At 52.9% G+C, this 26,204-nt stretch overlaps 1 protein-coding gene across 1 annotated transcript; it reads left to right on the top strand.

The window, feature by feature from the left end:
• The first annotated feature begins 368 nt into the window (after nucleotides 1-368).
• LOC144952489 (bromodomain-containing protein 2-like) lies at nucleotides 369-26,204 on the top strand. Its single transcript, XM_078882928.1, has 14 exons — nucleotides 369-1,197; nucleotides 11,820-12,204; nucleotides 12,436-12,573; nucleotides 12,826-12,964; nucleotides 13,506-13,645; nucleotides 14,505-14,837; nucleotides 17,283-17,453; nucleotides 18,250-18,378; nucleotides 19,529-19,915; nucleotides 22,414-22,751; nucleotides 23,447-23,609; nucleotides 23,728-23,848; nucleotides 24,409-24,546; nucleotides 25,582-26,204. The coding sequence occupies exons 1-14, from the start codon at nucleotides 1,133-1,135 to the stop codon at nucleotides 25,719-25,721; spliced, it is 2,787 nt and encodes a 928-aa protein (XP_078739054.1). The 5' UTR covers nucleotides 369-1,132; the 3' UTR covers nucleotides 25,722-26,204.

Here is a 26,204-nt window from a genome sequence, read left to right as displayed (position 1 = left end):
TACAAACACCAACTGCGCATGCGCAGCTACACCCCCCCGCCGCTGAAGTCTCATTTTTTCCCGCGCAATCGAGCCGCGCAGTGCGCATGCGCGCGACGCGGCGAATTACGTGACCAGCGATTGTCCAAGGGCAGTGGGCGAGTGAGGCGGGGAGGGTAGAACGAGGGGGGAGGAGCTGACACCAACTACGCATGCGCGTGCACACAGCCTTTTCATTTCCCGCGCGTTCCACCGCGCAGTGCGCATGCGCGTGAGCCGGTGGTAGTGACGTCGCCTCCGCGTGGACCTCAGGGAAGTGGTTGGGGGGGGGTTTGGCGAGGGGCGGGGTTGGAGGGGGAGGGGCGGGGCTGGAGGGGGAGGGGCGGGGCCGCGCTGGAGGGTCAGCCATCGTTTTATTGCGATCGCAAGGCGAAAACTACGACGGCGCGAGTGCCACGGCTCATCGGGCGCAACGAGCATCGTCCGTTCATGGGTCGCTTCTCGCGGGGGTTTATCCGCCGGGAGGGGCCTGCCTCTCTCCACTCACTCCGTGCGTGCTGGGGGGCGGCAGCGGCGCCTGTTCTGCTTTGAGAAGTCGCTTCGCGTCGTCAGCCATAGCGGTGACGTCATCGCTTCTTCTCGAAGTTTCTGCCACGTGACCCGGCGGGGGCCCCCTCCGGCTGCGCCACGTGACTGCGCGCGACCAATGGGAGGCGAGGACGGGACGGGGGGAGGGGCGAGTGTCACGCCCAGTGGAGGCGGCGGTGAGCGCCGCCATGACCGTCGCGGAGGCTCGGGGACGTTCCGAGCCGAGACTCGGAGGCGAACGCGGGTGGACGGCGGCGGACGCCATCGAGCGAAGAGAAACTGCCAAAGGAATCTATCGCCGAGAGGAAAGCCGGGCAAGGATTTTGGCGCGGCACTGGCACGACGAAGGGCGGGGCCATGAGGACGAGAGGGGGGGCGGGGCCACGTCGACTGGTCGCGGCTTGGGCCCCCCCCCTCCGCTGCACGCCACGTGACCCGGTGCGAGCCAATGGAAGCGCGCCATGACGGGACGACCCCCGTATATAAGCGGCGCTCGCGGGCAGCGCCATTGTAGGGGCGGCCTGGGCTGAGGCAGCGCAGCCCCTCGCGTCATCCAAGTCGTCTCATGAACGTGCACAGCCATCCGGCGCCACGGAGTTGTCCTTCCGCGAGCCGCGGCGGCGACGCACGGTACGCGCGCGGTATTTGTGTGCGCAGAGGCCCCGATTGGGAGTGGCGGGGTCGGGAGACGAGCGTCACCTCCGGGGTGCGAGGACGCCGCTGGAGGCGCCATTTTCTATGTTGTGGTTTTTTTTTAACCCCCCCCACCCGCCTTCTCGCCCCCCCCACCCCAACTTCGTTTACATTATTACACCAACACAAAGCCATAGCCGAATCGAATAGAGGAGGCCGAGTAGCCGTTGCCGTTTGTGGAGCGGCCTCCGAGGTAGGGAGACTGGTTGAACCGAAGCGGCACGAGCCGAGCTCCGACTCGCGCAGCCATGTTGGCTGAGGGGGCGGGTACAGGGGGCGGGGCTCGTGGAGAGGGGGGGTAGCTCTGCGCGTGCGCGAAACCAGCGCGCGTCCTATTGGCCCGGATCTCAGTCACGTGAGCCGCGTCGAGGGGCGGGGTGAGGGTGGCTGAGGGGGGTTGGCGCGCTCTGCCCATCCGAGTTCGATTCCCGCTCCAGACCAGCAGCGATGGTGGTGATGGTGGTGGTGACGATCGTCTGAGCTGGTCGTGGGCTTCCTCCTCCCCGAGGTCGACTCGGTCTCGAAAGTGAATAGCTGGTGCAGTAAACATCGCCACTGGGGAGACAAAGGCGGTCGTGCGTGGTGCTTGCCATCCACCTCATGTGCCCTGCGGTTTTTCATCGACGCTGCCACTCGCAGTATGGTGTTTGTTGTGGCTTTGGGGTCATCAATTGAGATGATTGGTGATGAGAATCAAGAGCCAGCCGAGATTATTGGTGAGTTTTGGGGTTTGTTTATAATGAGTTACGGTTGAAAGCGCCGTGATTATTTGCAAGCGATGTTTACACAACACGGGTGTATCGTGGCAATGTCGTTAGGTGCGATGGCGATGTTTTCCAGAGCTAAATGTCGAGCTTTGCCTCGCCGCGAGGAAGAGGGCATCAGGGTCGATGTATTGTCGTTTTGTTTGTAATCCTCCGCTGAAGCCACAGCGGCGGCGAGATGTTAACTCCCTCGCCCGCGATACGGGAGGTCGTGGCTTCGATCCTGACGCCTGCTGCATGTTTCGCGTTCTCCACGTGGTGGCGTGGATTTTTCTCCGGGTCCTCGGGGTTTTGCCTCAACAATTAGAATCAACATCACGTGTTTAGGGTATTTGGCTACTAATATAAATGGCCACGTGATGGAAATCCACTTCCTTGAGGTCATTTCTGAGGAAGAGCTATATCGCTCAGTGGGCCTTAGCTGGTGAAATAAAAATAGTTTTTATAAGTACATACTACAGTGTGTGTTTCTATACCTTAATGTTTTGTGTTGCATGGCCATACTCGTACTAACTGTGGCTTGGCTTTAATGCCAAGCGTCTTAATCCCTTGTCCCTACCTTAATGGATCTCTACGAGTCTCTGTGTATCTCGATATCGTGTGGCATGATGTTCCAATGTCCACGATGTCTGCTAGAGCATCGGGAGTGAGTTGGTGTAGTTGTGCAATGCAGTGCATCCGTTCAATGGGCGCAGACTACACCGGTTTATTGAGCGGTCCGTCGTACAACACGGTTAATGTACAGTACTCGTATGTAGATATTGAGCTTCTTTCGCGCCGTAGCCAATCTGCGGTACTGTATTTGCATGTTTATACAGTGTCGTTGGGGAGCGGTGGCGCAGCGGTTAGCGGCACTGCGCTACAAAGGCGGTCGCTGTATGCTGAGGGGTAGAAAGGGCTTCGTCTAGACAGAGCTGCGGTGGTTGTGGTGACTATGGTCCATGTTTAATGGGTTTGTTTGTGGAGTCATTTTAATGGTAAAATAATAGTTTGTTCACTTTAGTTACCGAGGAAAAACTGCATCAAGGCAGAATTGTTTTTAAGGAGGGTCTTGCGTTGGATGTTTTAACACCATTGGCATTGTTACCACTGTACGTGAGGAATCCCATGCAGAATGAGGGGGAATATTTGCACAAAGGTGGCCGAACTCAGGGGTTTTCTGTATTCAGGCCACGAGCGTTACCCACTGCAATCGACCATGTACCTCCGTTCTATATACTGTATATACATACGTGTCGTTCTGTATGTGCTGTGAAGTAGGTGTGTGGGCTTTGGTGTGGGTGTAGAGTCGGTGTGGGTTTTGTGGTTGGTATGGGTGTGCTGTAGAGTAGTAGATGTGTGGGTTTTGAGTGGTTGTTGTGGGTGCTGTAGAGTCGTTTTGGGTTTTGTGTGGGTGTAGAGTCAGGGGTGTGGGTTTTGAGTGGTTTGTGTGGGTGCTCCAGAGTCGGTGTGGGAGCTGTGGGGTGGATTTGGCGCGTTACGTTTATTCTTACGTGCATGCATATACATGCCTGTTGTCCCCCCCTCACCTCCGATTAGCATATGCACACATATCTATAGGACCTTTACTGTTCGCCCTTCTCTGGTCTAACACCGTCTATTTGGTGTTTGAACATAGTACACCTGTGTTATTGCCAGAAAGGGTAAAACCTATTCTTATTTTTCATATCCATGCATGTTTAACTTCTTGCTCGCCGTGTGTAGCCACTCCTGACAATCCAAGGTTCGGGGTGGGGGGGTATAACACACAATAGATGCTATCTAGAGTTGCTTAAAAATAAAGCCAAGTTGCTGCGAGTTGTAGTACACAGCCCACCTCGATAAGACTTGCGCTAGGGACTCGCAATAACCCCCACAGGTATCACGTCAACTCAAACAGGACTTGCATTGACCCTATGGAAATCGCAGCACCGATGACTCACATCCTCAACATTATATGGCGGGCAGGTTGGCTCTGGGTGCTGTGGAGTAAGCGTTGGTGCCGTGGAGTAGCTGTGGGTGCCGTGGAGGAGTAGGTGCGAGTTTTGCGTGGTTGTGTGGGAGCTGTGGAGGAGGGGTGAGGTGTGGGTATGTTTGTACTTGGTATTGATCCTATTTGGATGCTTACAGTTCTTTTTGGTTTCACGCGATTTGAAGTTGCCTTTTTCCTTGCCTGTGGAATTGGTGTAGGGGGATTTGGGTGTGGGTGCTGTGAAATGAGTGGTTTATTTTCGTGTCTGTGGGGGTACTTTTAATAATACAAGTGTGTAGTGTATTTGTTTCCATAGGAAAGTCAGACTAAGTCAGAAGACTCTTCCACAAAGTCTTGCATTGGTTGTTTGGCGAACACCAATGGCATTGTAATTGTTTTTACCTCTGGGAGGAATGTAGAAAACCCGGAGGAAACCCACGCAGAAGAGGGAGAGAACATCCACACACTGGTCATCAATCTGACCCAGGCCCATATTGTCGTGTTGTGATTCTTGTGGGTCTAATGTGAGACATCTCGGTGGGGGTTAAATGTGATTGAGTGCTAATGTGGGTTGATGCGAGTCCTGTAGGGGTTGATGTGATTTTTGTAGGGGTTTCGTGTTTTGCTGGGAGCCTGTCATCTTAAATGAAGGGCCTCCCCTAGACACATTGGTACTGTTTCAACACAGCCCCTTCCTCTGCAAGTCCAGACTAATTCCTTGCCCCGTCACCCGCCAATACCCACGGCAGGCTGGCCTTAGAATGGTCCAGTCTCGGTAGCTATTTACCTTCACCCACCCCCCTATATTGTCGTGAGCCACAGCTAATGAGAAAATCATCGCAAATGGTAGTCACGTGATTATTCATTGTTATTTTCACGCATGAAAGAAATTGGAAGTACGGAAGCGGTGCCACCTCCCAGCTATGGGGTACCAGCTATGGGGTTACCAGCAAGTGCAATATCTGGTCTGGGCCCACAGACTGTCATCCTCACAGCAGCGGCTCTTGGCTAACCATCGAACAAAGACCGTCACCGCATCTCGTGGCACTTTCAGATGCGCTTCTGCGGCCATCCGGAGTGCTCTTCCCTTCTATATTAGGAAGCCACTTGGAGCTATGCACTTTTAAATCTCGATTTAAAATAAGTTAAACAGACACAACACTACTATACACTACACCACTACTATACTAAATTTAAAACCTATTTCTTTCAAACTGCTTTGTTTAGTTTTTTGTCCTTCCCCCGCACCTGATTAGCACGGTTTGCTACACACAGTGCAAAGGTATTCCAACATACGCACATGAGCTCTGTGCAGTTGACTCTTCAGTGTCTTTGAGCGAATTGTCCGCATCGTAAATGAATCATGCTTGCGTAAGTCAATAGATTTAACAACACACGAAGGTATGTTAAAATAAGCTTAGAGGCCTTAGAAATTCACTGCTGTATGAAGGTCTACCTTTGAGCCGCCGCCATCTCTCGTCATCTTGCGGCTGCTATCGCAGTAGTTGATTTCAGTGCTCCCATCTCCACGCTGAACCTACCTCCCGGGACCTCCTGTACCTCTGTACTGGAGAGACCACAGCCTTAAACCACGATACTCATTGAAATCAACCGACACTTGCAGCACGCTGGTTAATAAGACCATCCTAACTGGTGAGGATGGACGACGGTCACGTAAAATAAGCGTGGCAACCAAGGAACGGGGACGTGTCTTACTAACCGAGGAGATGGAGCGGATGAGCTCAGCTCGTGTGATGATGCTCATGATGAAAGATGTGTGTGTAAACAAGCAAGAGAAAGCATGACTCATTCCTGCATGCGTGTCATGTGACCACCACCACATTGCATTGCACATTGCTCTCAGCCTTGTGAGCTGCCTCCCTGGGAGACGAGTGTATAGCTGTATTGTTTATGAGGAGGGGTAGTGCAGTGGAGAATCACACTGCTCTACAAAACCGAAAATGGCAGTTACGAATTTCTGAACTTTCCCTGCGTTGACTTGGCCTTAACCAAGTATCTGGTGCGGTGTAATCATGAGCGCTAGAGAGAAAAAGGCGGGCCTGGCGTGGTGCTGGCCACCCACCCCCTCGTGTGTCGTGTCAGCCCTCATAGGTGCGACTCGCTAACGGCAATTGCCCCAACAGTCTTGTCAGGGCTATGAGGGGAGGAGGGGGGGGCTATCTTGGTATTATTGTTGAGGCCACAAGTTCAAAAAGTTGGTAATGTACGCATCCCAAAATGCATGACCTCTGGATTGCTAATCAGTACCATCACTGGCATCCCTTCAATTTTTGCGATTTTAGGTAGATGATCAATTTGCTAAATTTGAAAAATTACATTGCAAATCACCCCACTGAGAAAGCACCTAGAATGCCCCCCCTCCCTTACAGCTGTGAAACTATTATAGCCTTTGTCAAACACCGCTTTTGTGCGATAGCCTTGCGCTTATAAGAACGGCACGAAGCAGAAAATGTACAAAATTACAACTGAGTGATATTCAAAGCGCCGTCGCTCTGCCAAGTATCCTCCGCCATGTCCTGCCCGCCGCTGCCGCTGTCTCCGTGGCCCCGGCTGACGTGTTCGTCTGTTTGGTTTGCGCTCTTGGAGAGGAGGAGGGGGGGGGCTTAGCTGTTTCTGAGACGTGGCGGTGGCACCGCCGCCATGTGTTTGTGGCTGTAGTCTAGGCTACTGGGGCGGGTCGGTGGGGAGTGGTGTGGCATGATGCTGTTTGAGTAGTGTGGGGGGGGGGGCCTTTGCTGCATTTGTTTGAGTCGGTGGGGTGAGGATTTCTATTCTGTTGTGTGGTGGCTGGTGTGTTACGCTAAATGAGCCCTCAAAAGCACCTTTCAGTTTCTCCGAAGTTTCAATTTGTACGGTTTAAAATAATTATTTTTATTTGGTGCCACAGTGGCGAGATGTTTACTACGTTGCCTGAAATGCCAGAGGTCGTGGGTTCGTTCCCGACCCTGAATGCCTGCTATATATTTGGAGTTTGCGTGTCTCCCCGTGGTTGCGTGGATTTTCCCCCGGGCCCTCTAGTTTCTCTTGTTGAGAGAAAAATGAGAGTGCCTGGGGAAACGTTGAGAGTTTGGCTGCTGTCAATTTCCACGTGATCAGCCACTTAATTGGGCTACCATTGGTGGCCAGTTCTCTTCTGAAAAGAGCTATTTAGCTTAGTGGGCCTTACCTTGTAAAATATAAAATAGTTTAAATAAAAATTTCAATTTCCCCCCCCCACCAGCCAATTTGCATTCCAGGATAATTATTTTGTTTAATGTTGATTTATATTTGTGCAATTGCTCAATTTCATTGTTATCTAGGTAACACGGGTCACTCTTGCAAATGCGCTACGTTCCTGGTCTCGTGAGTTCAGATTTTAAAGAGATTTGACCTCGCCTGAGTGAGATTCCCAGCCACGAGAGATGGTGGCAACTTGGAGAGTACTTAATCCAGCAGTGGATCTGTCATAGCTGATTACGTTGTGGTTCACAAGTAGAGATGGCAGCAGACTTGCACATTTGTCCAACTCTGTCTGGAGAAAGGCTATTTATTACCTGGAACGTTACGCTTTTAAGTTATCTTGCAAGATCGTGTAAAGTTGCTTTTTGCGATCTAACTTTGACACAATGTAACAGGTTATTCAAAATAATAAATTGAATAAGAAATGACTGCCCCTTTTGTTAGTCCACTGGATGAAGGCCTCCACACGCTGTGATGGCCATGAGGGTTGTATGACCGTACTTCACGCTGGTTCGGGCAGGCCAAGGATGGATGAGGAGGCGGGACCGGTTCGAATATGAATGACCATCCACTGATGTTAACCATGGCAGGGAATCTAACTCGGGTAGCTGGTTTTATAACAACGGTGCCGCTGCTCCACCCCATTTTTATAAAACAAATTCATAACGGATTTTGTTTACGGTGACTCATTAGGAATAACACCCGTGACACGTAAAGGAATTGACAGAAGATCTGGATATTTTGTCAAACTGACCTTCTTGAGGGGGAAACGTGTGGAGGTTTAAACCGCTCCACACCTGAGCGACCGGTTAATGTTGCGCAACCAAAGTCGGTATCGAAGCCGCACATCTCAATTGTCTCCCACGACTGCGAGTGAAATAGTTGCGCAGCATGGAAATGATATTCCATTCACGTGCATGGTCATGTGTTGGGTACCGAAATGGCAGTGGCGGTCAGCTGGCCACTACGAAAGAACGACTACTGGTTACTCCGTGCCGACCTAATTTAATGGGTGGGGTGCCCTGATCTAATCCGATCTACTCAATAATAACAACAAGTATTTATTTATATCCCAGAGAGCCACGCTGAGTCACGCGACTCTTTTTTCATTGGGTTTTTATTTGAAGATTTTTTGAGCCAATTACCCAGTCTATGTAAGTGGGAGGGGATGCCTGTATGCATGTTGACCTTCTTTCGCACCGTACTTACGTGCATACATACGTTGACCTTTTGTAATGTACGAAGCCAACAGTGCTAATAGGTGCGGGGAAGGACAAACTAAATACATGCATGGCGAAAAATCCCGTTTATGTAAAGACCAAAATCCATCCCATTTTCTGCATGTAATATTGTTTGTATTGCTTTTAATGGGTGCCACGGTGACAAGATGTTAACTAACTTGCCTGGTCTACAAGAGGTCGTGGGTTTGATCCCGACTCTGACGCCTGCTGTATATTTGGAGTTTGCATGTTCTGCCCGTGGTCGTGAATTTTTCTCCGTTTCCTCCGGGTTTTCCCTCCACATTTAGAATCAACATTAATGTGTTTCGAGTACTTTGGTTGCTATAGTTTTCAACACCGTGTGATCAGCCGCTTCGTTGAGCTGTCTCTTGCGGCCAGGTCGCTTCTAAAGAAGAGCTTACACAGCTCGGTGGACCTTTACCTGGTCAAATTAAAATAGTTTTGTTTAAATAATCTACTTGACCAATCCATGTTAAGCATAAACTTAAATTAAACCCCACCGATGTCGCCGAAAAATCACACAAGACATGTCCCGCAACATAAAATCCAGCGCTGCTACTGTAGTTGGAGTCAATCATTTCCTTATAACTGCTTTTTGTGTTTAGTTTGTTATCCTTCCGCCGCACCTCTGATTAGCATGGTTGACCACCTACGGTGTGAAAGTTCAACTTGCATACATGCTCCACTAGACTATACAAAATTAGAAAAATAATTTCTTTAGAACTCAGTTTTGTGTTTAGTTTGTTGACCCCCCCCGCACCTCCAATTAGCACGGTTGGCTACGTGCAGTGTGAAAGAAGTTCAACATACAGCCCGCAACACGCTCGGCACTGCTTCACTTTATTCTGTTAAAGGAGCTATCATTTGTGGTGGCCAGATCACTTGTGGTAAGATAAAAATAGTTGAGTTTTATATACTTTTTACAAGTGATTTGTTTACATTTTTCTATACTTTTCACTCCTATTGTGTGTGTGCATTGTTGACGGTTGTAACGTAATGACCCGCTTCTACTGGACATCTATGAAAAAGAGCGTTATAGCTTAGATCCGATTCCTCCATGAATAAATATTTTGCTTGTGATTCTGAACTGTGCTCATCGGAGGTGCGAAATATATAAAATCAAATTCCCACTTTATTATGCAGGACACGGTTACAGCTGCCCACATTGTTTCAAGGACACTGTCTGCTCACTGCCCCCCCCCCTGCTGCCATCGCCCCCTATGTGCCCTAAGGGCATCGGTGGTGTTTGGTTTCTGTGGAGAGCTGTGCAAGTTCACTGACTCGTGTGCCCTGGGGGCACCTGTGGTGAGCTGGGTGCGTTCACGGACTCGTGTGCCCTGGGGGCACCTGTGGTGTTGGGTTCTTTGGCGATCTGCGGAGGTGAGGTGTGGTGAGCTGCGTTAAGTTCACTTAATCCTTGTGGCCTCTTCGACCACCTGCGGTGTGTGTGCGCGTGACCTCACCGTGGGGAGCGCTAGTGGAGTGGTTAATGCGCTGCACTACAAAACCAGCAACCCGATTTTCGATTCCCGCTCACGGCCAACACAAACGAGAGACAAAGACGGGTCGGGTGTGGTGTTGTCCCCCCACCTTCCCTCGTGTGCCGTGCCGGCCTGCTTGCTAACAGTACTTGCTCCTACAGTGTGCTGCAGGCTATACGGGGTGGGCATCTTTGTCTTTGCTCACTGGGAATGTGTGAGTTCCGTGGCCTGCTTGCCCTGAGGGTAGCTGTTGCTACTGCCTTGTGCAGGCTGTGGGGTTGATCGCTGTGACCTCGGTGCGTAGCGTCTCCAGTTACGTCGGGATGTGTGTGCGTGTGGCCAAGCTGGCGTGACGCGTGCCTCTCCCCCGCTCCTCAACATCCATGTGCTCGTGATTTTGCGGCGGGCGCGGTGACTTGGAAGCTCGGGTGCTGCTCGTTTTGGACGAGGGTTACTTCTGAGCGTTTGCTCATGTGTTTCAATGCGTTTTAGAGTATTTGGCTGCTATACATTTACACGTGATAAGCCACTTCGTTGAGCTATTATTTGTGGCCAGGTCATTTCTGAAAAAGAGCTACATAGCTCAGTGGGCCTTAGCTGGTAAAATAAAAAAAATAGTTTGTAGTTTACATCGGCGGTGGTGGTGGTGAAGATATCAATAATGATGATGAGGACAATAGGGATGATGATGCTAGTACGTGGGCAGCGGTAATTATGCAGTTCGCGCATTGCGCTACCAGTCTGGTAATCTGAGTTTGATTCCCGGTTCGTGGCCAAACATCAGTGACAAATATCTAACCTGGTCCTGGGCCTCCCCTAGTTTGACTCGACCTTAAATGAGTGCCTGCTGTGGGTGTGTTAACATCAGGACTCGGGAGACAGGTGGGATGGAACTTTTATAGCTCATTGGATTCCTCCAGTATAAATAAAGATTGTGAGTAGAGGAGTGCTATGTGCGAAAGCATTTAGTAGTGTGTGTGTGAGAGTGAGCAGTACTTGCTTAGGTTGTGGTGGTGTTATTAGGGTGTCGAATGTGGTATATGAGAGTCTTGCCTGCCATGTGTGAGTGTGGGATGGTGGGCTACTGTAGTGCTCTTGGAGGGTGGGTGCGTTGGAAGTGTGTGGTGTGTTCTAATATGATACAATGGCGCTATGTGCGCTATTACTGTCACTGTGGAGGCAATGGCCACTCGCTTAAAGTAAGGTTTTGTACTTCCTGTAAAAACGAGTTTTTTCTGTTCCACGCCACGGTCCAATGGTCACGAAGTTAATCTTAACAATTGTAAATTCCCTTTTGGGGTCACAAGGTGATGCAGAACATTTTTGGTGCCCACCCCTGCCACCTTCTGCCACCCACTTCCCATAAGCCTCACCGTTTTCTCTGCATCTTGGAGTAGTGAGCTGCGGTATTTACAGCAACCGATCCATCTTGATACACCAACGAGAGTTGCCCGTGATCTTCAGATTGCCTTCAAAGTACTCCAGAGGTCAAGGCTCATTTCTTGGGGTGACGGGGCTTTTCAGAATATTTATTCACACTGGAGGAATCCGATGAGCTATAGAGCTCTTTCACATATGTCCAGAAGGAATGTCTTAGAAAGTTACAACAACACGCAATAAATAAACAAAATACGTTAGGAGGACAAAGTATAGGAAAGATAAACAAATGGCTTGACATAAAAAAAATGGTTGTATATCTTACCAGATAAAGCCCACTGAGCTATTAGCTTCTTTTTCAGAAGCGACCTGGCCACAAATGGCATGCATTGGTGCTGGCCACACAAGCGGGGAAATCCTTTGCGGTAGCCTTTGCTGCGTCCGTCCAGCACCGCCTTCTGCGCTCAATCTCGCCCCCCCCCCCCCTCTCTTGGCCGCCCCGTAGGTCACAGGGCGAGCTTGGCAACGGCATGAACGGGATGGTGATGGGCGACGCACCGAGCGGCGGGGGCAAGCGGATCCGCAAGCCCTCGCTGCTCTACGAGGGCTTCGAGGGAGCGCCGGTGACGGCGGCGCCACGCGGCGCTGCCACGGCGGCGGCCGTCGGCGGCGGCGGTGGTGGCGGCGCCCGAAAGCCACCGGCGGCTGCCTCGCAGGGCGGCGCCGGCGCACCAAGCCCCCAGCAGCCGGAGACGGCGAACCCCAACAAGCCAGGGCGGCTGACGAACCAGCTGCAGTATCTGCAGCGCACGGTCATGAAGGCGCTGTGGAAGCACCAGTTTGCGTGGCCGTTCAACGTGCCTGTCGACGCCAACGCGCTCCACCTGCCGGTCAGAGGCCACCGCGCACGCAGCTTGCACACGCGCACATCCCACGCACGTGCCTCACCCGCTCCCACATCCCATTTACCCCCCACGCACGTCCCCACTCGCCCCACGCACGCACCTCGCCCACCAACTCGCAAGTCTCGCCCGCATGGCTCGCCCGTTCACAGTGGACTGACAAAGAGATGTACATCGTCATTATTACGATTATTTTAAAATTGGAGCGATCTGCCGCAGGACTACCACAAGATAATCAAGCAGCCAATGGACATGGGAACCATCCGCCGGCGCCTGGAGAACAACTACTACTGGAGCGGCGGCGAGTGCATCCAGGACTTCAACACCATGTTCACAAACTGCTACCTGTACAACAAGGTGCGAGCGGCCTGCACACTTTGGGCTGTGATGTTTGGGGCCTCTTTGGTGCCTCGTCATTTGATGATGATCTGTTGTTGATGGAGGAGCGCCAGTTGCTCTGCATAGAGACTGATTGACAGAGCCTCGTAGACTCAAGGCTTATAGACACACATGGATACTCATTGACTCGCATAGAGGCTCATAGACTCGCATAGAAACTCTGTCCCAGCCACTGTTGAAGGTTCAAGTTGATGTTGTCTTTGTTTGCAGCCCACGGACGACATTGTGCTAATGGCACAGACGCTGGAAAGGCTCTTCCTGCAGAAGGTGGCGCTCATGCCACAGGAAGAGGTGGTGCTGGCCTCGCCGGGACCCAAGGCCGTCAAGGGCAAGATCGGACGCAAGCCCGGTGAGACGATGGGCGGCGGTGGTGGTGGTCGCTAGTGCTGTGCGGGAAATCCTGGCCAGCGTTCTTACAATTCTGCTTTTGGTATGCCCAGGAGTCTCAAGACTCTCCTTCCAAAGAGGGTCCTGCCAGGTTTGCTCAGTCACTGGGCAATGTTGCTGCTGCTGCTGCTACTACTGTGTGCTCTTTAACTGCCCCTTTGCGGGCAACCATACGTTTTTTTAAATGTAATTTAATGTAAAAATAATTTATTTAATATGGCAGGGAATGGGTCCCTATGGAATGTCTTGGTGACAACAGTTTACAACAGTCAAACGGTTAAAGAAGAACTAAAGGGGAAAAAAACTAAATAGACAGTTTATTCCATTACCTATTTTGTTTATTTAAGTCAGAATGTGAGTCTGCCGTATACCCGCTGCTGTGTTTGTGTACAAGTATTTCTTTGAAAGGTTGCCGACCCCCGGCTTAAGCGATCGCGAATCAGCGGCAATCGTGCGCTTGTTACCCCCCACGCTCCCCCCCCCCTTCCCCTCGCCCCCCTCAGTCATGGCGCCGGTGATCCCGGCAACGCCGGCGGTGGTGCGAACTCCTCTCCCGCCGCCGCCGCCGCCGCAGCAGCCGCCCCCTCGCGCCACCCCCACCGCAGCGGCCCTTCCCGTGATGCAGCCTCATCCTGTCGGCAAGGTGAGTTGGTGGGCCGGCGGCCGTCTCGCTCATCGTGGCTCACATTCAGAATCTTGATTTGTACTAGGGAAGGAAACCGATGAGCTATAAACCTCTTTTTCGCAGATGTCCAGTTGGGGCCACTGGGTCGGAACTTTACAACAAACAATACAAAAACACGATAGGCGTGCAAAGTATAGGAAAAGTAAACAAATCACTTAAAAAACACTTTTACCAGTTAAGGGCCACTGAGCTATGAGCTTTTTCAGAAGCGACCTGCTCGCAAATGATAGCTCAACAAAGTGGACTGTCATGTGGAGATTTATAGCAACCAAATAACTATAAACACGTGATGTTGATTCAAAATGTGGAGGGAAAAACCGGAGGTCCCGGAGGAAAAAAATCCATGTGGTGGATAAATATATGACCAGCACTGCTCTCCTGATTGTGGGAGCCATCGGATTGTAAATCGGTCGGTGCTTCGGTTGGCCGTTGGAAGCATAGAAGTACGGTACAGCAATGGACTTGGCTGCACTGCTCACTGCTGGAGGTGGGGGGGGTAACGATAGGCACGACGACAGCGACCTGTGTTTGGTGAATGCAGGGTTTTCTCTTCGGAGCACAATGCATGCCTTCAAGCCTGCTTAGCTTAACGAGCTCATTGCGGGCGTCATGCGAATGAGCATTGGTGAATGACTGTGGTTGATCAAAGACTTGAGCGAGCGATTTGATTGGTGCTGGTTGATAAGTACTAGTGGGTCGTTAAATAGTTTGGCGATTTAATTGACTTGGTTTTCTGACCGGTTGCTTAATTAGGTGGCCAACCAATTAGTCTGCCGTCCGATTTTCTTTAATGTACGTTGGCCGTTGACCGTCGCAGACAAAGAAAGGCGTGAAGCGGAAGGCCGACACGACCACGCCGGGCCCGGCAACGCCATCAACCGCACCGCCGCTGCCCCCTCCGTCGCCGTACCTGGCGCCGGTGCCCTCGCTGACCTCCACGCCGATCGCGGTGGCCCCGGCGCTACCGCCCATCACCGCCACCATCATGACCTCGGCCGCCAAGCCCATGGCCGCCGACTCAAAGGCCGCCAAAATCCCGGCACGGCGGGAGAGTGGCAGGCCCATCAAGCCGCCGCGCAAGGACCTGCCGGATTCGCAGCAGCAGCACCAGACCAGCAAGAAGGTGGGGAGAGGGGGGCGACAGTGCCAGGTAAAGCCAGTTAAGTGTCATAGAAAGGCCTCGGATTTATGACCGTTGATTTGATTTTTGCTACGTGGATGATGATGATACTGTTTCCCGCACCTACGAGTTTTATCACGGTTGGCTACGTTACGGTGCGAAACAAGTTGACGTACATTAGGAAATTTGTGCCTGGCTGTTGTGCGAGGGAGACCCGTGGTGTCCGTGAGCGCAGCAGCAGTAGCAACAACAACAAAATGAAGACGTAAGCGTCAACATTGCAGAGGAGGAGTGCCCAACTAGCAAATGAGGTGTTTGTTGTAAACTAAAGATGCAAGGGGTGCCAAAAGAGGTTAGGTACAGGTGCAAAGTGGTGTACACTCTTGTGTGTTCAACAGGGTCGAGTGAAGGGGGGAGGGGTAATGATCGGGTGCTCTGGTTGTAATCTCCGCATGGCTCACAGGGGGCTATACCTCGTAAATGCAACTTGAAGCTTTAGAACGGTGATTAGGATCGTGGAAATGATCCGTAATTTCTCTTTTGAGTTTTATTGTGCGGATATGTCAAGTTGTGATGACTATAACCCTCCACCACCTGAAAGAGCGAATAAAATCGATTTGTGACGTTATGGGCAAATGCGCCAATTGATTTGGTTTATCATCTAAACCAGAAGCAGCGGAGAAGGAACGTTGACAATCCCAAGCTAAGATGTTGCCAACTTTGTGCGCTGACAACCGGCGTCATCCTGTGTTTAAGGAAAGCTCTGCCCCCATCACGTGGGAGAAGGCCCCATAAGTAGGTGCCATGACAGGCACACAACCAAAAGTCGTGGTAATGTTTAAAGTATTGTAGGTGTGGCTTGTGTTTGGTTGTGGTTAAGAGGCGCGGTAATGGTGGCAACAGTCGGGTTTGTTTACTGCTCAAGTAAAATATAGCATTGTTGCCCTGAGTGTATGTGTGGTGAAGCGGTGTGCATTATCTCCTGTCCGATAACCCGTTACGTACACGGTGCCTGACGACCTGCCCCAACCAACGCTCGCTCAGGAATAGGTTTATCTATGAAAAGTGTGGTGGTATACAAAGACAAAGATCCCTCGTATATCCTTAACAGACTAGGGGAAAGTTGCACATGAGGGGGTGGGTGGCCAGCACCACGCCCCTCGTCTCCCTAGTGGCGATGATTACACATCGTACCAGGTACTCATTTGAGGCCGAGTCGACCTAGGGGAAGGCCCAGGTAATCGTCACTGGTCTTTGCCATGAGCGGGACTCGAACTCGGGTCGCCGGGTTCGTTGCGCAGTGCACTAATCGCTACATTCCCGGTATTCACTTCCTCCTTCAAAGACGTTTGGCCAGTGTGGAAGAGTAGGCCAAAGTGTTGCAGGCCCTTCTACCAGCATTGCGGTGAGCAAGATATTCGAGGGCTGCACCTTTACCTTTCACAACAATGATAATAATGAAACTATAAACTTTTATTTCGATTTAAAGCTTTCGTGACTGCAGGGATTCATCTTCTTGGTTCTTTCGGTAAAGTCACGTAGAAGGGAAGTAATAAAATAATAAAAATAAAACATAATAAAATAATTCTCACGACGTTTCGGCCACAATGCAAGCAGCCGTCCTCAGGTGAAGAACAGGTCAGACGCTGTCTTTCCGACAGACGCTGTTCTTCACCTGAGGACGGCTGCTTGTGTTGTGGCCGAAACGTCGTGAGAATTATTTTATTATGTTTTATTTTTATTATTTTATTACTTCCCTTCTACGTGACTTTACCAAAAGAACCAAGAAGATATAAACTTTTATTTTACCAGGTAAGGCCCACTGAGCTATGTACCTCTGTCTCAGAAACGACCTGGCGATCACAAATGATAGCTCAACGAAGTGGCTTGTCATCATCATCGTGCACATTTATAGCAGCCAAATACTCTAAAACGCATGTTGTTTCTAAATGTGGAGATGACAACCAGAGCACCCGGAGAAAAATCCACGCAACCACAGGCGTCAAGGTCGGGAACGAACCCACGACCTCTTGTATACCAAGCGATGTAGTTAAAATCTCGCCGCCTTGGCACCCTGACAACGATAATGATGATGTGACCCTGTAACAATCGCCCAAGCTCCATGGTCCTCTACATATTCAGGTGTTTTCAGCCAATTAATGTTTATACATGTGGGAGGAAACTGGCGTAAAGGGTGCGACTCCTACCTCGACACACGCCCACTGGAAAGGAGTTGAACGGATGGCGATTTGCGGCACGCTTTGTGTGTGCGCGCCGCCTTCTGGCATAGCCGACGTTACGCCTCCTCGTCAGCGCCCATGGATAAGGGAGTTTTGCGGCGATCCATTGACAGACCGTCGCCGCCTCCCAGTTTCTGATTACAGACCGCACGCGTCACCAGCACCGACCCACCCACACAGGCGTCGCGGGCGTCGCAGGCTCTAATGTGAGACCCCGCTTTTGGGCTCGCCTCAGGTGAAGCTGTCGGAGCAACTCAAGCACTGCAATGGCATCCTGAAGGAGCTGTTTGCCAAGAAGCACGCGGCGTACGCGTGGCCCTTCTACAAACCCGTCGACGCTTCCATGCTGGGCCTGCACGACTACCACGACATCATCAAGCACCCCATGGACCTCAGCACCATGAAGGTGAGACTCCGCGCCACTCGCCCGCCCCCCTCGCTCGTTGAGCCCTGCGCCCCCTCGTCCCTCCCTCCCTCCCCTCGTCCCTCCCTCCCCTCGCGATGTACCGCGCACGGTGAGCTTGTCACAAAGGGGGTTGCGTTCGCAGCCCGTCGCGGAGGTTCGAGCTTCGAATCCGGTGGCCGCCCTGGGTAATGCTGCGGGGTCGGCGGTGGTGGTATTAACCACGATCACGCGTGCCGTCATTTGCAAGCGTAGACCTTTGTGTACCGGCGTGAGGGTTCCAAATGAACTAAATTCGAAAATTGCCGGCACGACACTCAATTGGGATAACCCGTGCACACACAGTAACATCACCCCCTACTTCTCTCTGCTATGAATCAGGATTTGACTTCAGTTGTGTGGGTGGATGGATCGATGGATGGGTGGGTGTTTGAATGAGTGGGTGGGTGTGTGAGTATAGGGAGTGGTAGTGTCACGGTTAGCTTACTGCGCTCTGAACCCGACGACCCGAGTTCGATTCCCGCTCGCTTCCAACGCCAGGTGACGATTATCTGAACCTTTTCTGGGCCTCCTCCCCTAAGTTGACTCTGCCTCAAATGAGTACCTGGTGCGATGTGTGAACTTCCCCACTGGGGAGAGAAAGGCGGGCGGGCGTGTGTGGGTGGTGCTGTACCACCCACCCTCTCGTGTGCCGTGCCGGCCTGCATCGGCGCTACTCGCAAACGGGGCACTTACCAACAGTCGTATTAAGGCTCCATGGGGTGGGGGGGATCTTTGTCTTTTGTTGTTGCGCACACAGATTAAGATGGACAACCGGGATTACCGGGATGCGCAGGAGTTTGCTGCGGACGTGCGGGTCATGTTCTCCAACTGCTACAAGTACAACCCGCCGGATCACGACGTCGTCTCGATGGCGCGCAAGCTGCAGGTGAGACCAAACAAAACAGCGTCTTCACGTCTGCTCCCATCTCAATATATCCCACTCGCTGTCAGCGTCGCGAGACTAAGAATCGATTGTATGTATGTTGAATTTGTTTCGCACCGTACGTAGCTGACCGTGGCAAAACACAAAGCAGTTCTAAAGAAATAAGTTTTCAATTTAGACGATTTGAAAGTGCATAGCTCCATCGGCTTATATCAGAAGCAAAGAGCGTTTCCAGACGGCCCCAGGAGTGCATCTGAAATTGCGCGACGCTGTGGCCGTCTTTGTTCGATGGCCGAGCCAAAAGCTGCTGCTGCTGTGAGGATGGTGACCGGAGTTTCCGTGATGAGAACCATTGCAAAGCGACGTCCGCACCGGACGAGGATATCTCAGAGCTCCCTCCCGAGAGATCCGTGCATTTCGATGTCTGTGTTGCTGCTGCCCTCTGTGTTTTGCTGACCTTTGGCAAACGTGGCGGTCCAACCGCCGATGTTTTTTATTAATTTTCTCCAGAGGTGTGGACGTTAGCCAAGTTTAAGTGCAGAAGATAATTTTGTTTGATGGGTGTTGTATTGTGGCAGCCTCTGGGAGACAGTCAACTCGGTACATTTAAAAATCCTATTTCATCACAACTGTGCGAGTGTGTGGGTGTCTCTTTAACTCGCTTAAACTCAAGTCAATATGAGTGTGTGGATCTCTCTGCGAGTCTACGGCTCTCTTGAGACACTGGTGATGCTTGAGATCCTTGTTTAATCGTGAGCAGCTACCTGGATTTGTTTAGTCCAGATTCTCAGCGGTACCTTAATTCACTCATTAATTTGCGTTATGTACGTATCCAGGTGTTAGTTTGTCCCCCCCCCCCCCCCAGCATCTCCGATTAGCACGGTTGGGCTACGCATGGTGCAAATTAATTTCTAAATACTAAACTATACATTCCACTATACACTAAATATTCCACTCTACACCGCGATACTAGATTAAAAACTAATTTGTGTAGAACTGTTCTTTGTATTTAGTTCGTCCTTGCCCCTCGCCTCCTGATTTTAGTACGTTTGGCTACGTACGGTGCGAAAGAAGTCCCAACACACACACACACACGTGCAGTCCATGCAGGTGAGAGTCACTGACCAACTTTCTCTGTCTGGCCCCTGCCCAGGACGTGTTTGAGATGCGCTTCGCCAAAATGCCGGACGAGCCCCCGGAAGCGAATCTCTCACTCACCGTACCCTCGCCACACTCGGGCGGTGGCAGCAGCGGCCGCCGCCACCACCACCACCATCACCACCACCACCAGCAGCAGCAGCTCCAGCTTCAACTGCAGCAGTTCCAGCAGTTGCAGCAGCTGCAACAACTACAGCAGCAGCAGCAATTGCGGCCCGACAACAGCATGGGGGACCACCGGGGCGACGAGGACGACTCGATGTCGTCCTCTTCCTCGTCCTCTTCCTCCTCGTCGTCGAGCAGCGGCAGCGAGAGCTCGGGCAGCGAGAGCTCCGACTCGGAGGAGGAGCGAGCCAACCGATTGGCGGAGCTGCAGGAGCAGGTGGGGGGCCTATAGGCACCGCCGCCGCGTGCCCTATCGCTCATTCACCCACTCTCTTGCCCTATCGCTCATTCACCCACTCTCTTGCCCTATCGCTTATTCATCCACTCTCTTGCCCTATCACTCATTCATCCACTCTCTTGCCCTATCGCTCATTCATCCACTCTCTTGCCCTATCGCTCATTCATCCACTCTCTTGCCCTATCGCTCGCTCGCCCTTTCACTCGCCGCTCACCCTATCAATGGCCATATCACTCCCCATTTCCCTCACCCTATCGCTTACCCATCCCGAGGTTGGGTTCCTCCTCGTGCCTCTGAATCGTCCTGTCTCTCTCTGCGAGAGCAGCAAGCACAAATCCCGTGCGTCGGTAGCGGCGGCGGCACAGGGTTACGAGTGGACGTCATTACTCTTGCGATGGGGATTACGTGTTGGGGTGGGGTGGCAAATCAACTGAAAAAAAAAAACTTTCGATTTTTAAGAATTGAGCCGTTGTCGATGCATACCCAGCCGAGAGTTCCCTCGGCTTGTCGACTCGGAGGTGTTGTTCTGACGCTTCGTTAACTATAAATCAAAATACAAAGACCCTATAAAGTTTTTGGTCAGACATGCGCTTGCCTCGGTGCTTTGCGGAGACATCGATTTAGTGTCTCGGTCAACGCGTTTTTAAATCTCCGGGGGTGCGATGTCCCGGTGACGTTTCCCCCGCTGCCGTGCTCCTAGCGCCGACGCGCGTTGACCCGTAACTTCAAAGTGTTATTTTCTTCCTAGTCGTTACGAAGCTTCAGGCTCATGTGGTGGGGGACAGCCTGGGACACTCGGCCTAGGTACGTACCGATAGACAAGAGATAACAAACGCCTCCGGTCCCATATTTATCTCTCTCCACGTAAAAAAAAAGTTTACCACGCAACTCATCGGCCGCCCATGACCTTCTGGGAAAGCATCTTGGTTCAGCAGAAGCAACATTCTGGACCGGTTCTAACATTCCGTGTCTCGTTAGCAGTCGGGCTTTGGTTGAACCATTGCGGGCGAACTGCCAGATGTGTATAGGCAAGGGCTGGCTTCGACATTCAGTAGCAGTCGGGGATCTGCTTGAAACAATGCTGGTGAACTTTCAGATATTTAGAGGCGAGGACCCATTCTGTAAGATACGCTGCTTATAGGTTGCAATCCCAGAAGGCCTTGCAGCTGTGATGGGTGGTGTAAACAATTCTACTATTTGTGGATTGATAGATGTGGGAGGAAAGCGTTATTTATCCTGTTATTTATTTACTTTTTATCCCCCCAAGGACGCCTAGCGATTACGCAATCGTTACGTCTTGTCTTTGTCAAGACTCTTGTCACGTGATTCTCTTCAGTTGGGCTGGGTCTGAAATGTATGGGTGGGGGGGGGGGCTGTGTGGTGTTCACGCACTCGACCAGGGCGGCCCGCCCGATTCGGCACTTGCCCCGACAGTCTGTTCAGGCTATGCGGGGGGTGTGTGGGTGAGAAGATGTGTAGCTGTAGCCATAGCGGTTACGGTGTGACTTCTACGATCTGAGTTCAGTTCCCACGCATGGCCACCAACACCAGTGACGATTATCTGAACTGGTCCTGGGCCTCACCCGAGGTCAACCCTGCCTCAAATGAGTATCTGGTGCGGTGTGTAAACATCACCACTGGGGAGACAAAGGCGGCCGTGCTTGGTGCTGGCCACCCACCCCCTCGTGCCCCTGTGCCGGCCTTCATAGGTGCTTGCGAACAGCTCTTGCCCCAACAGTCTGTTAAGGCTATCGGGGATCTTTGTCTTAGTGGGGAGTGGTAGTGCAGTGGTTTGCACCTCGCGCTACAAACCTGGCGACCCGCGTTCGATTCCCGCTCGCGCCCAATCGCAGCGACGACTAATATTTGAACCAGTCCAGGGCCCTCCCCTAGGGCGACTCTGCATCACGTGTGTACATTGTGTGGGGTGGGTTTAAAAGATGAGCGCTGGGGAGACGCAGGTGGCCGGGCCGGCGTGGTAGAGTGGTGTTGGCCACCTACCCACTCTCCCACCTCTTAATGCGCCTTGCCGGTTTGCACAGGCGGTGGCGAGATGTTAACTCCCTCGCCTGGTGTGTAGGGAGGTTTTGGGTTCGATCCCGACCCCGACGCCGACTGTGTATAGTTGGAGTTTGCATGTCTCTCTCCCCGTGGTTGCAGGGATTTTTCTCTGGGTCCTCCGGTCTTTCCCTCCACTTTTAGAATCGATGTGGGTTTAGAGAGTTTGGCTGCTATAAATTTAGAGTGTTTGGCTGCTGCTATACATTTAGAGTGTTTGGCTGATAAAAAATTCCTCGTGACAATAAGTCACTTGGTTGAGCTGTCAATTGCGGTGGTCCAGGTCGCTTCTGAAAATGAGCTAAACACTCGGTGAGCCTTGACCTGGTTTAAGAATGTTTTTTTACTGTAACAGCACTTGCCCCAGCAATCTGTTAAAGGCTACCCGGGTAATCTTTGTATTGTTTGCGTCCCTGCAGTTGCGAGCCGTGCACGAGCAGCTGGCGGCGCTGTCGCAGGGCCCCATCTGCAAGCCCAAGAAGAAGGAGCGCAAGGAGAAGCGGCGCAAGAAGGAGAAGATGCGGGAGCGGGAGCGCGAGCGGGCACGCAAGGACGAGGACTTCAGGCCCAACACCGCCAAGGGAGGTATCAAGGGAGGTGGGAGTGGAGGCGGCGGAGGAGGAGGAGGAGGTGGAGGTGGTGGTGGCGGTGGTGGTGGTGGAGGTGGAGGAGGCGGCGGTCAGAAGAAGGGTGGTGGTGGGCGGCGCGGCACCACGGGAGGCGGAAACGGCAAGGTCACCTTCCGACCCTTGGCCAGGTGAGTTTTGCTGCACGTGTGGGGTCCTGCCATAGGAATGTGGAATTGTCACCACCGAGCAAGGGGGTGGAAGCAATTTCCCCACGAGTTTATTTCGTTTAACCTCGGTGAGAACTTGAGAGAGATCCGGTGTAGGGAGTGTAGTTTGCAAGAGTAACTTTGACTGGGGGTCACCAACGCGGCAAAAGTAACAACGCAAATACAAGCGGAGCAACGAAGCGAATTAGGAATCTGAGCGATGGGGACTGTCTCTCTCAAGAGTGAGGGGATGAACGCTGACGCAGTGCCGAGGCCAGGATGGGGAGTGTAGATCGGTTCGCGATTGCACGGGAACCGCAGAGCGGCGAGAGAGGGAGAGAATGTTTGGTATTGGCCGGTATTAATTCACAGCCATCATGCAGCCCTTCGTCAATTCACTGCTGGATGGGAAAAAAAGGCCTCCCAACACGCCGTGTTTGTTCTTGAGGCTTGCTTGGCCATACTGCACACCTGATTGGTGAACTGCTGTGGGGGGGGGTGGTGTACAGGTACCCGTACTGATGTCACCCACCGTTGCCGCTGATGTTAGCCACGCTCGTCGTCGGTCTAGTTGCGCAAGCTGGTCAGGCTCTCCACCCATCACCTCGTCCCTCTCCTTGCTGCTCTATAATTGCCTCATCACCCCTCCCCACATCCCTCTTTGTCTCTCTCGCCAGACCGTCGAAGAAGGCGAAGGCGGCGGCTGCGGTGGTGCCCCCGTTTGACTCTGATGAGGAGGACGAGGCAAAGCCGATGTCATACGATGAGAAGCGGCAGCTGAGCCTTGACATCAACAAGCTGCCCGGGGACAAGCTGGGCCGTGTGGTGCACATCATCCAGGTACTGGACACGTGTGTGCTGTGTGTGAACAAAGAGCTTTACAGCTCATCGGATTCCTCCCGGTCTTGAGGTCAAGGTTGCCTGATTCTGTACACGTGGCGGTTCTCCACGGATGCAGGCACGCGAGCCGTCCCTGCGGAACTCAAATCCCGAGATCGAGATCGACTTTGAGACTCTGAAGCCGTCGACGCTGCGCGAGCTCGAGCGCTACGTCATGTCCTGCCTCCGCAAGAAGCCACGTAAGCCCGGTGGTGAGGGGGGGGGGGGCGCATGCAGGCGCCCGTGTGTGTGGCCCAACGAGCCGTGTGAACGTCGCCACGTGGGAGACCAAGGCGGCCGGGCGTGCATGGTGCTTGCCACCACCCAACCCATCCACAACCCCCCCCCCCCCCTCTTGTGTCGTGTGTATCGGCCATTCGTCGATGCTGGCTCGTGAACAGCTCTTGTACCACGAGTCTGTTCAGGCTATACGGCGGGGGGGGGGGGTGTGTGAGATGTGTCGCGGGTAGCGCTGCTACGAACCCGATTACGACCTAAATTCGATTCCCGCTCGCGGTCACCAACACCGTTGACGATTATCCAAACATTTCCTGGCCCTCCCCTAGGTCGACACGGCCTCAAGTGAGCACCTTGTGCGGTGCGTCGTATACGTCGCAACTCGGAGAGACAAAGGCGGCCGGGCGTGGTGCTGGCCACCCACCCTGGTGCCATGCTTTCCTTTGCAGGCGTCGCTCACTATAACAGCATTTGCCTCGGTCTGTTCAAGGATAAACGAGGGATCTTTGTCTTTGTGCCGCAGCGGTGAAGAAGACCGCCGGCAAGAGCCGGGAGGAGCTGGCGCTGGAGAAGAAGCGGGAGCTGGAGAGGAGGCTGCAGGATGTGAGCGGCCAGCTCAACCCCACCAAGAAGCCGCCCAACAACAACAACAAGAAGAAGGGTGAGGGAGCCCTCACGCACCTCGTCTCTCACCCCTCCACCTCACTCGCTCCTCTCATGCCCACTCCCCTCTCTAGCCCTCGGCTTCTCTCGGCAAGGGGCTGGGGGCATCCTGCATCCCCATCGAGCCCCCCCCTCCACTCGTGGCCTGGTCTAAAGGTGCTCCGCGTGGTTTTCAGGAGGTCGTCGTGGGTTCGATCTCGACCGTGACACCTGCTGGAGTTTGCGTGTCTCCCCGTGGTCGCTTCGATTTTTCTCCGGGTCCTCCAGTTTTTCCCTCCACATTTTGAAAAACATGCGTTTAGAGTATTTTATTGCTATATATTTCCACATGATAAGCCACTTCGTTGGGCTACCATTTGTGGGCAGGTCACTGCTGAACAAGAGCTACATAGCTCGGTGGTCCTGACCTGCTAAAATTAACAGTTTCGTTTTATTTATTTGTATTTTTGTCAGCGATTTGTTTACCTTTCCTATACTTGTGACTTTCTGACCCACCCCTACTGGACATCTGTGAAAAAGAGCATCATAGCTCATCAGATTTCTTCAGGATAAAATAAATATTCCCCGCTCGGGTGATGAGTGCACAACGTCAAGTTGAGGTGCAGGCGCCGCTCATGTGCCCATTACCTCCTCTGGGTTGCCCATCGCTGCCTTCCACAGCCTCACCTACCACCATCACCCACCACCTCACCTCACATCTCCACACTCTCAACTCCAACTTCTCGCCTCAGCCACCTCGCCCCTGTCACCGTCGCCACCCTCTCGTCTCAATCGGTCCTAGGCCTTGGCTTCAAATGGGTACCTGGTGCGGTGCGTTGCAAACATTCGCCACTGGGGAGGACCTCCAGTGGCCTGGCGTGGTGCTGGCCAAATAGCCCCGTGGGTGCTGTGCCTCCCTTATCGGTGCGACTCGCTAACAGCGCTCGGTCCAGCAGTCTTTCATGGGGGTGGGGAGTCTGTGTGTGTGTGTGCCCCGCGCGTGCTCTTGTAACACGCGTGTGCTTGTGGAACACGCGTGTGCGTGTGTGTGCAGCGGACAAGCCGGCGGAAGCGCAGGGCCCCGGGGTGGCGTCGCGTCTCTCCTCCTCGTCGTCCTCCTCCAGTTCGGGCAGCTCCAGCACCTCCAGCGGCTCCAGCACCTCCAGCGACACCAGCGACTCGGACTCCGGCTGACTCCTTCCCCGTGTCCGGGCATCACAAATTCCACCGCCCGCCCCCCAACCCCGTTCTGGTCGTCGGCGGACGACGTCGGCGCCAGCGTCGCCGGTCCTGTCGGCGACGACCAAAGGAGCGCAAGGAGACCGCCGTGCCGAGCCGGCGCCCGTCGGCGGCGGCGGCGGCTTGGGCCGACCGGTGGAGACAGCAGCTCGCCCGTGACCGCCCCGGCTCGATACGGTGGCAGGGAGGGCGCACGTCGGGATTGGGGCCGACCGACGCGCCGGTGCGGAGTGGACGACTGCTCGCTGCCGCCACGCCCATCGGCGGAGGTGTTATTGCCGTCGTCGTCGGAGTTTTATTTAATACTTTATGAAAGAACTGCCATGCGTTTTTGCTGCGATCGACGGGACTGGGAACTCTCTCACGGGTTGTTTGGGGGGTGGGGGTGGGGGGGGTAAAAAAAGAGAAATCTTCGTAATGGCGAGAGGAGGAGGAGGA

Source organism: Lampetra fluviatilis, chromosome 68 (genome assembly GCF_964198595.1).
Source record: "Lampetra fluviatilis chromosome 68, kcLamFluv1.1, whole genome shotgun sequence".
NCBI classification, from domain to species: Eukaryota; Metazoa; Chordata; class Hyperoartia; order Petromyzontiformes; family Petromyzontidae; genus Lampetra; species Lampetra fluviatilis.
This window is presented reverse-complemented; position numbering and strand designations above follow the sequence as displayed.

Excerpts from the sequence above, each read along its gene's own strand:
- LOC144952489 (XM_078882928.1), top strand. The coding sequence starts at position 1,133 with ATGAACGTGCACAGCCATCCGGCGCCACGGAGTTGTCCTTCCGCGAGC. Across the intron at positions 12,574-12,825 it reads ACTGCTACCTGTACAACAAG|CCCACGGACGACATTGTGCT; the intron begins GTGCGAGCGGCC and ends CTTTGTTTGCAG. Across the intron at positions 24,547-25,581 it reads CAACAACAACAAGAAGAAGG|CGGACAAGCCGGCGGAAGCG; the intron begins GTGAGGGAGCCC and ends GTGTGTGTGCAG.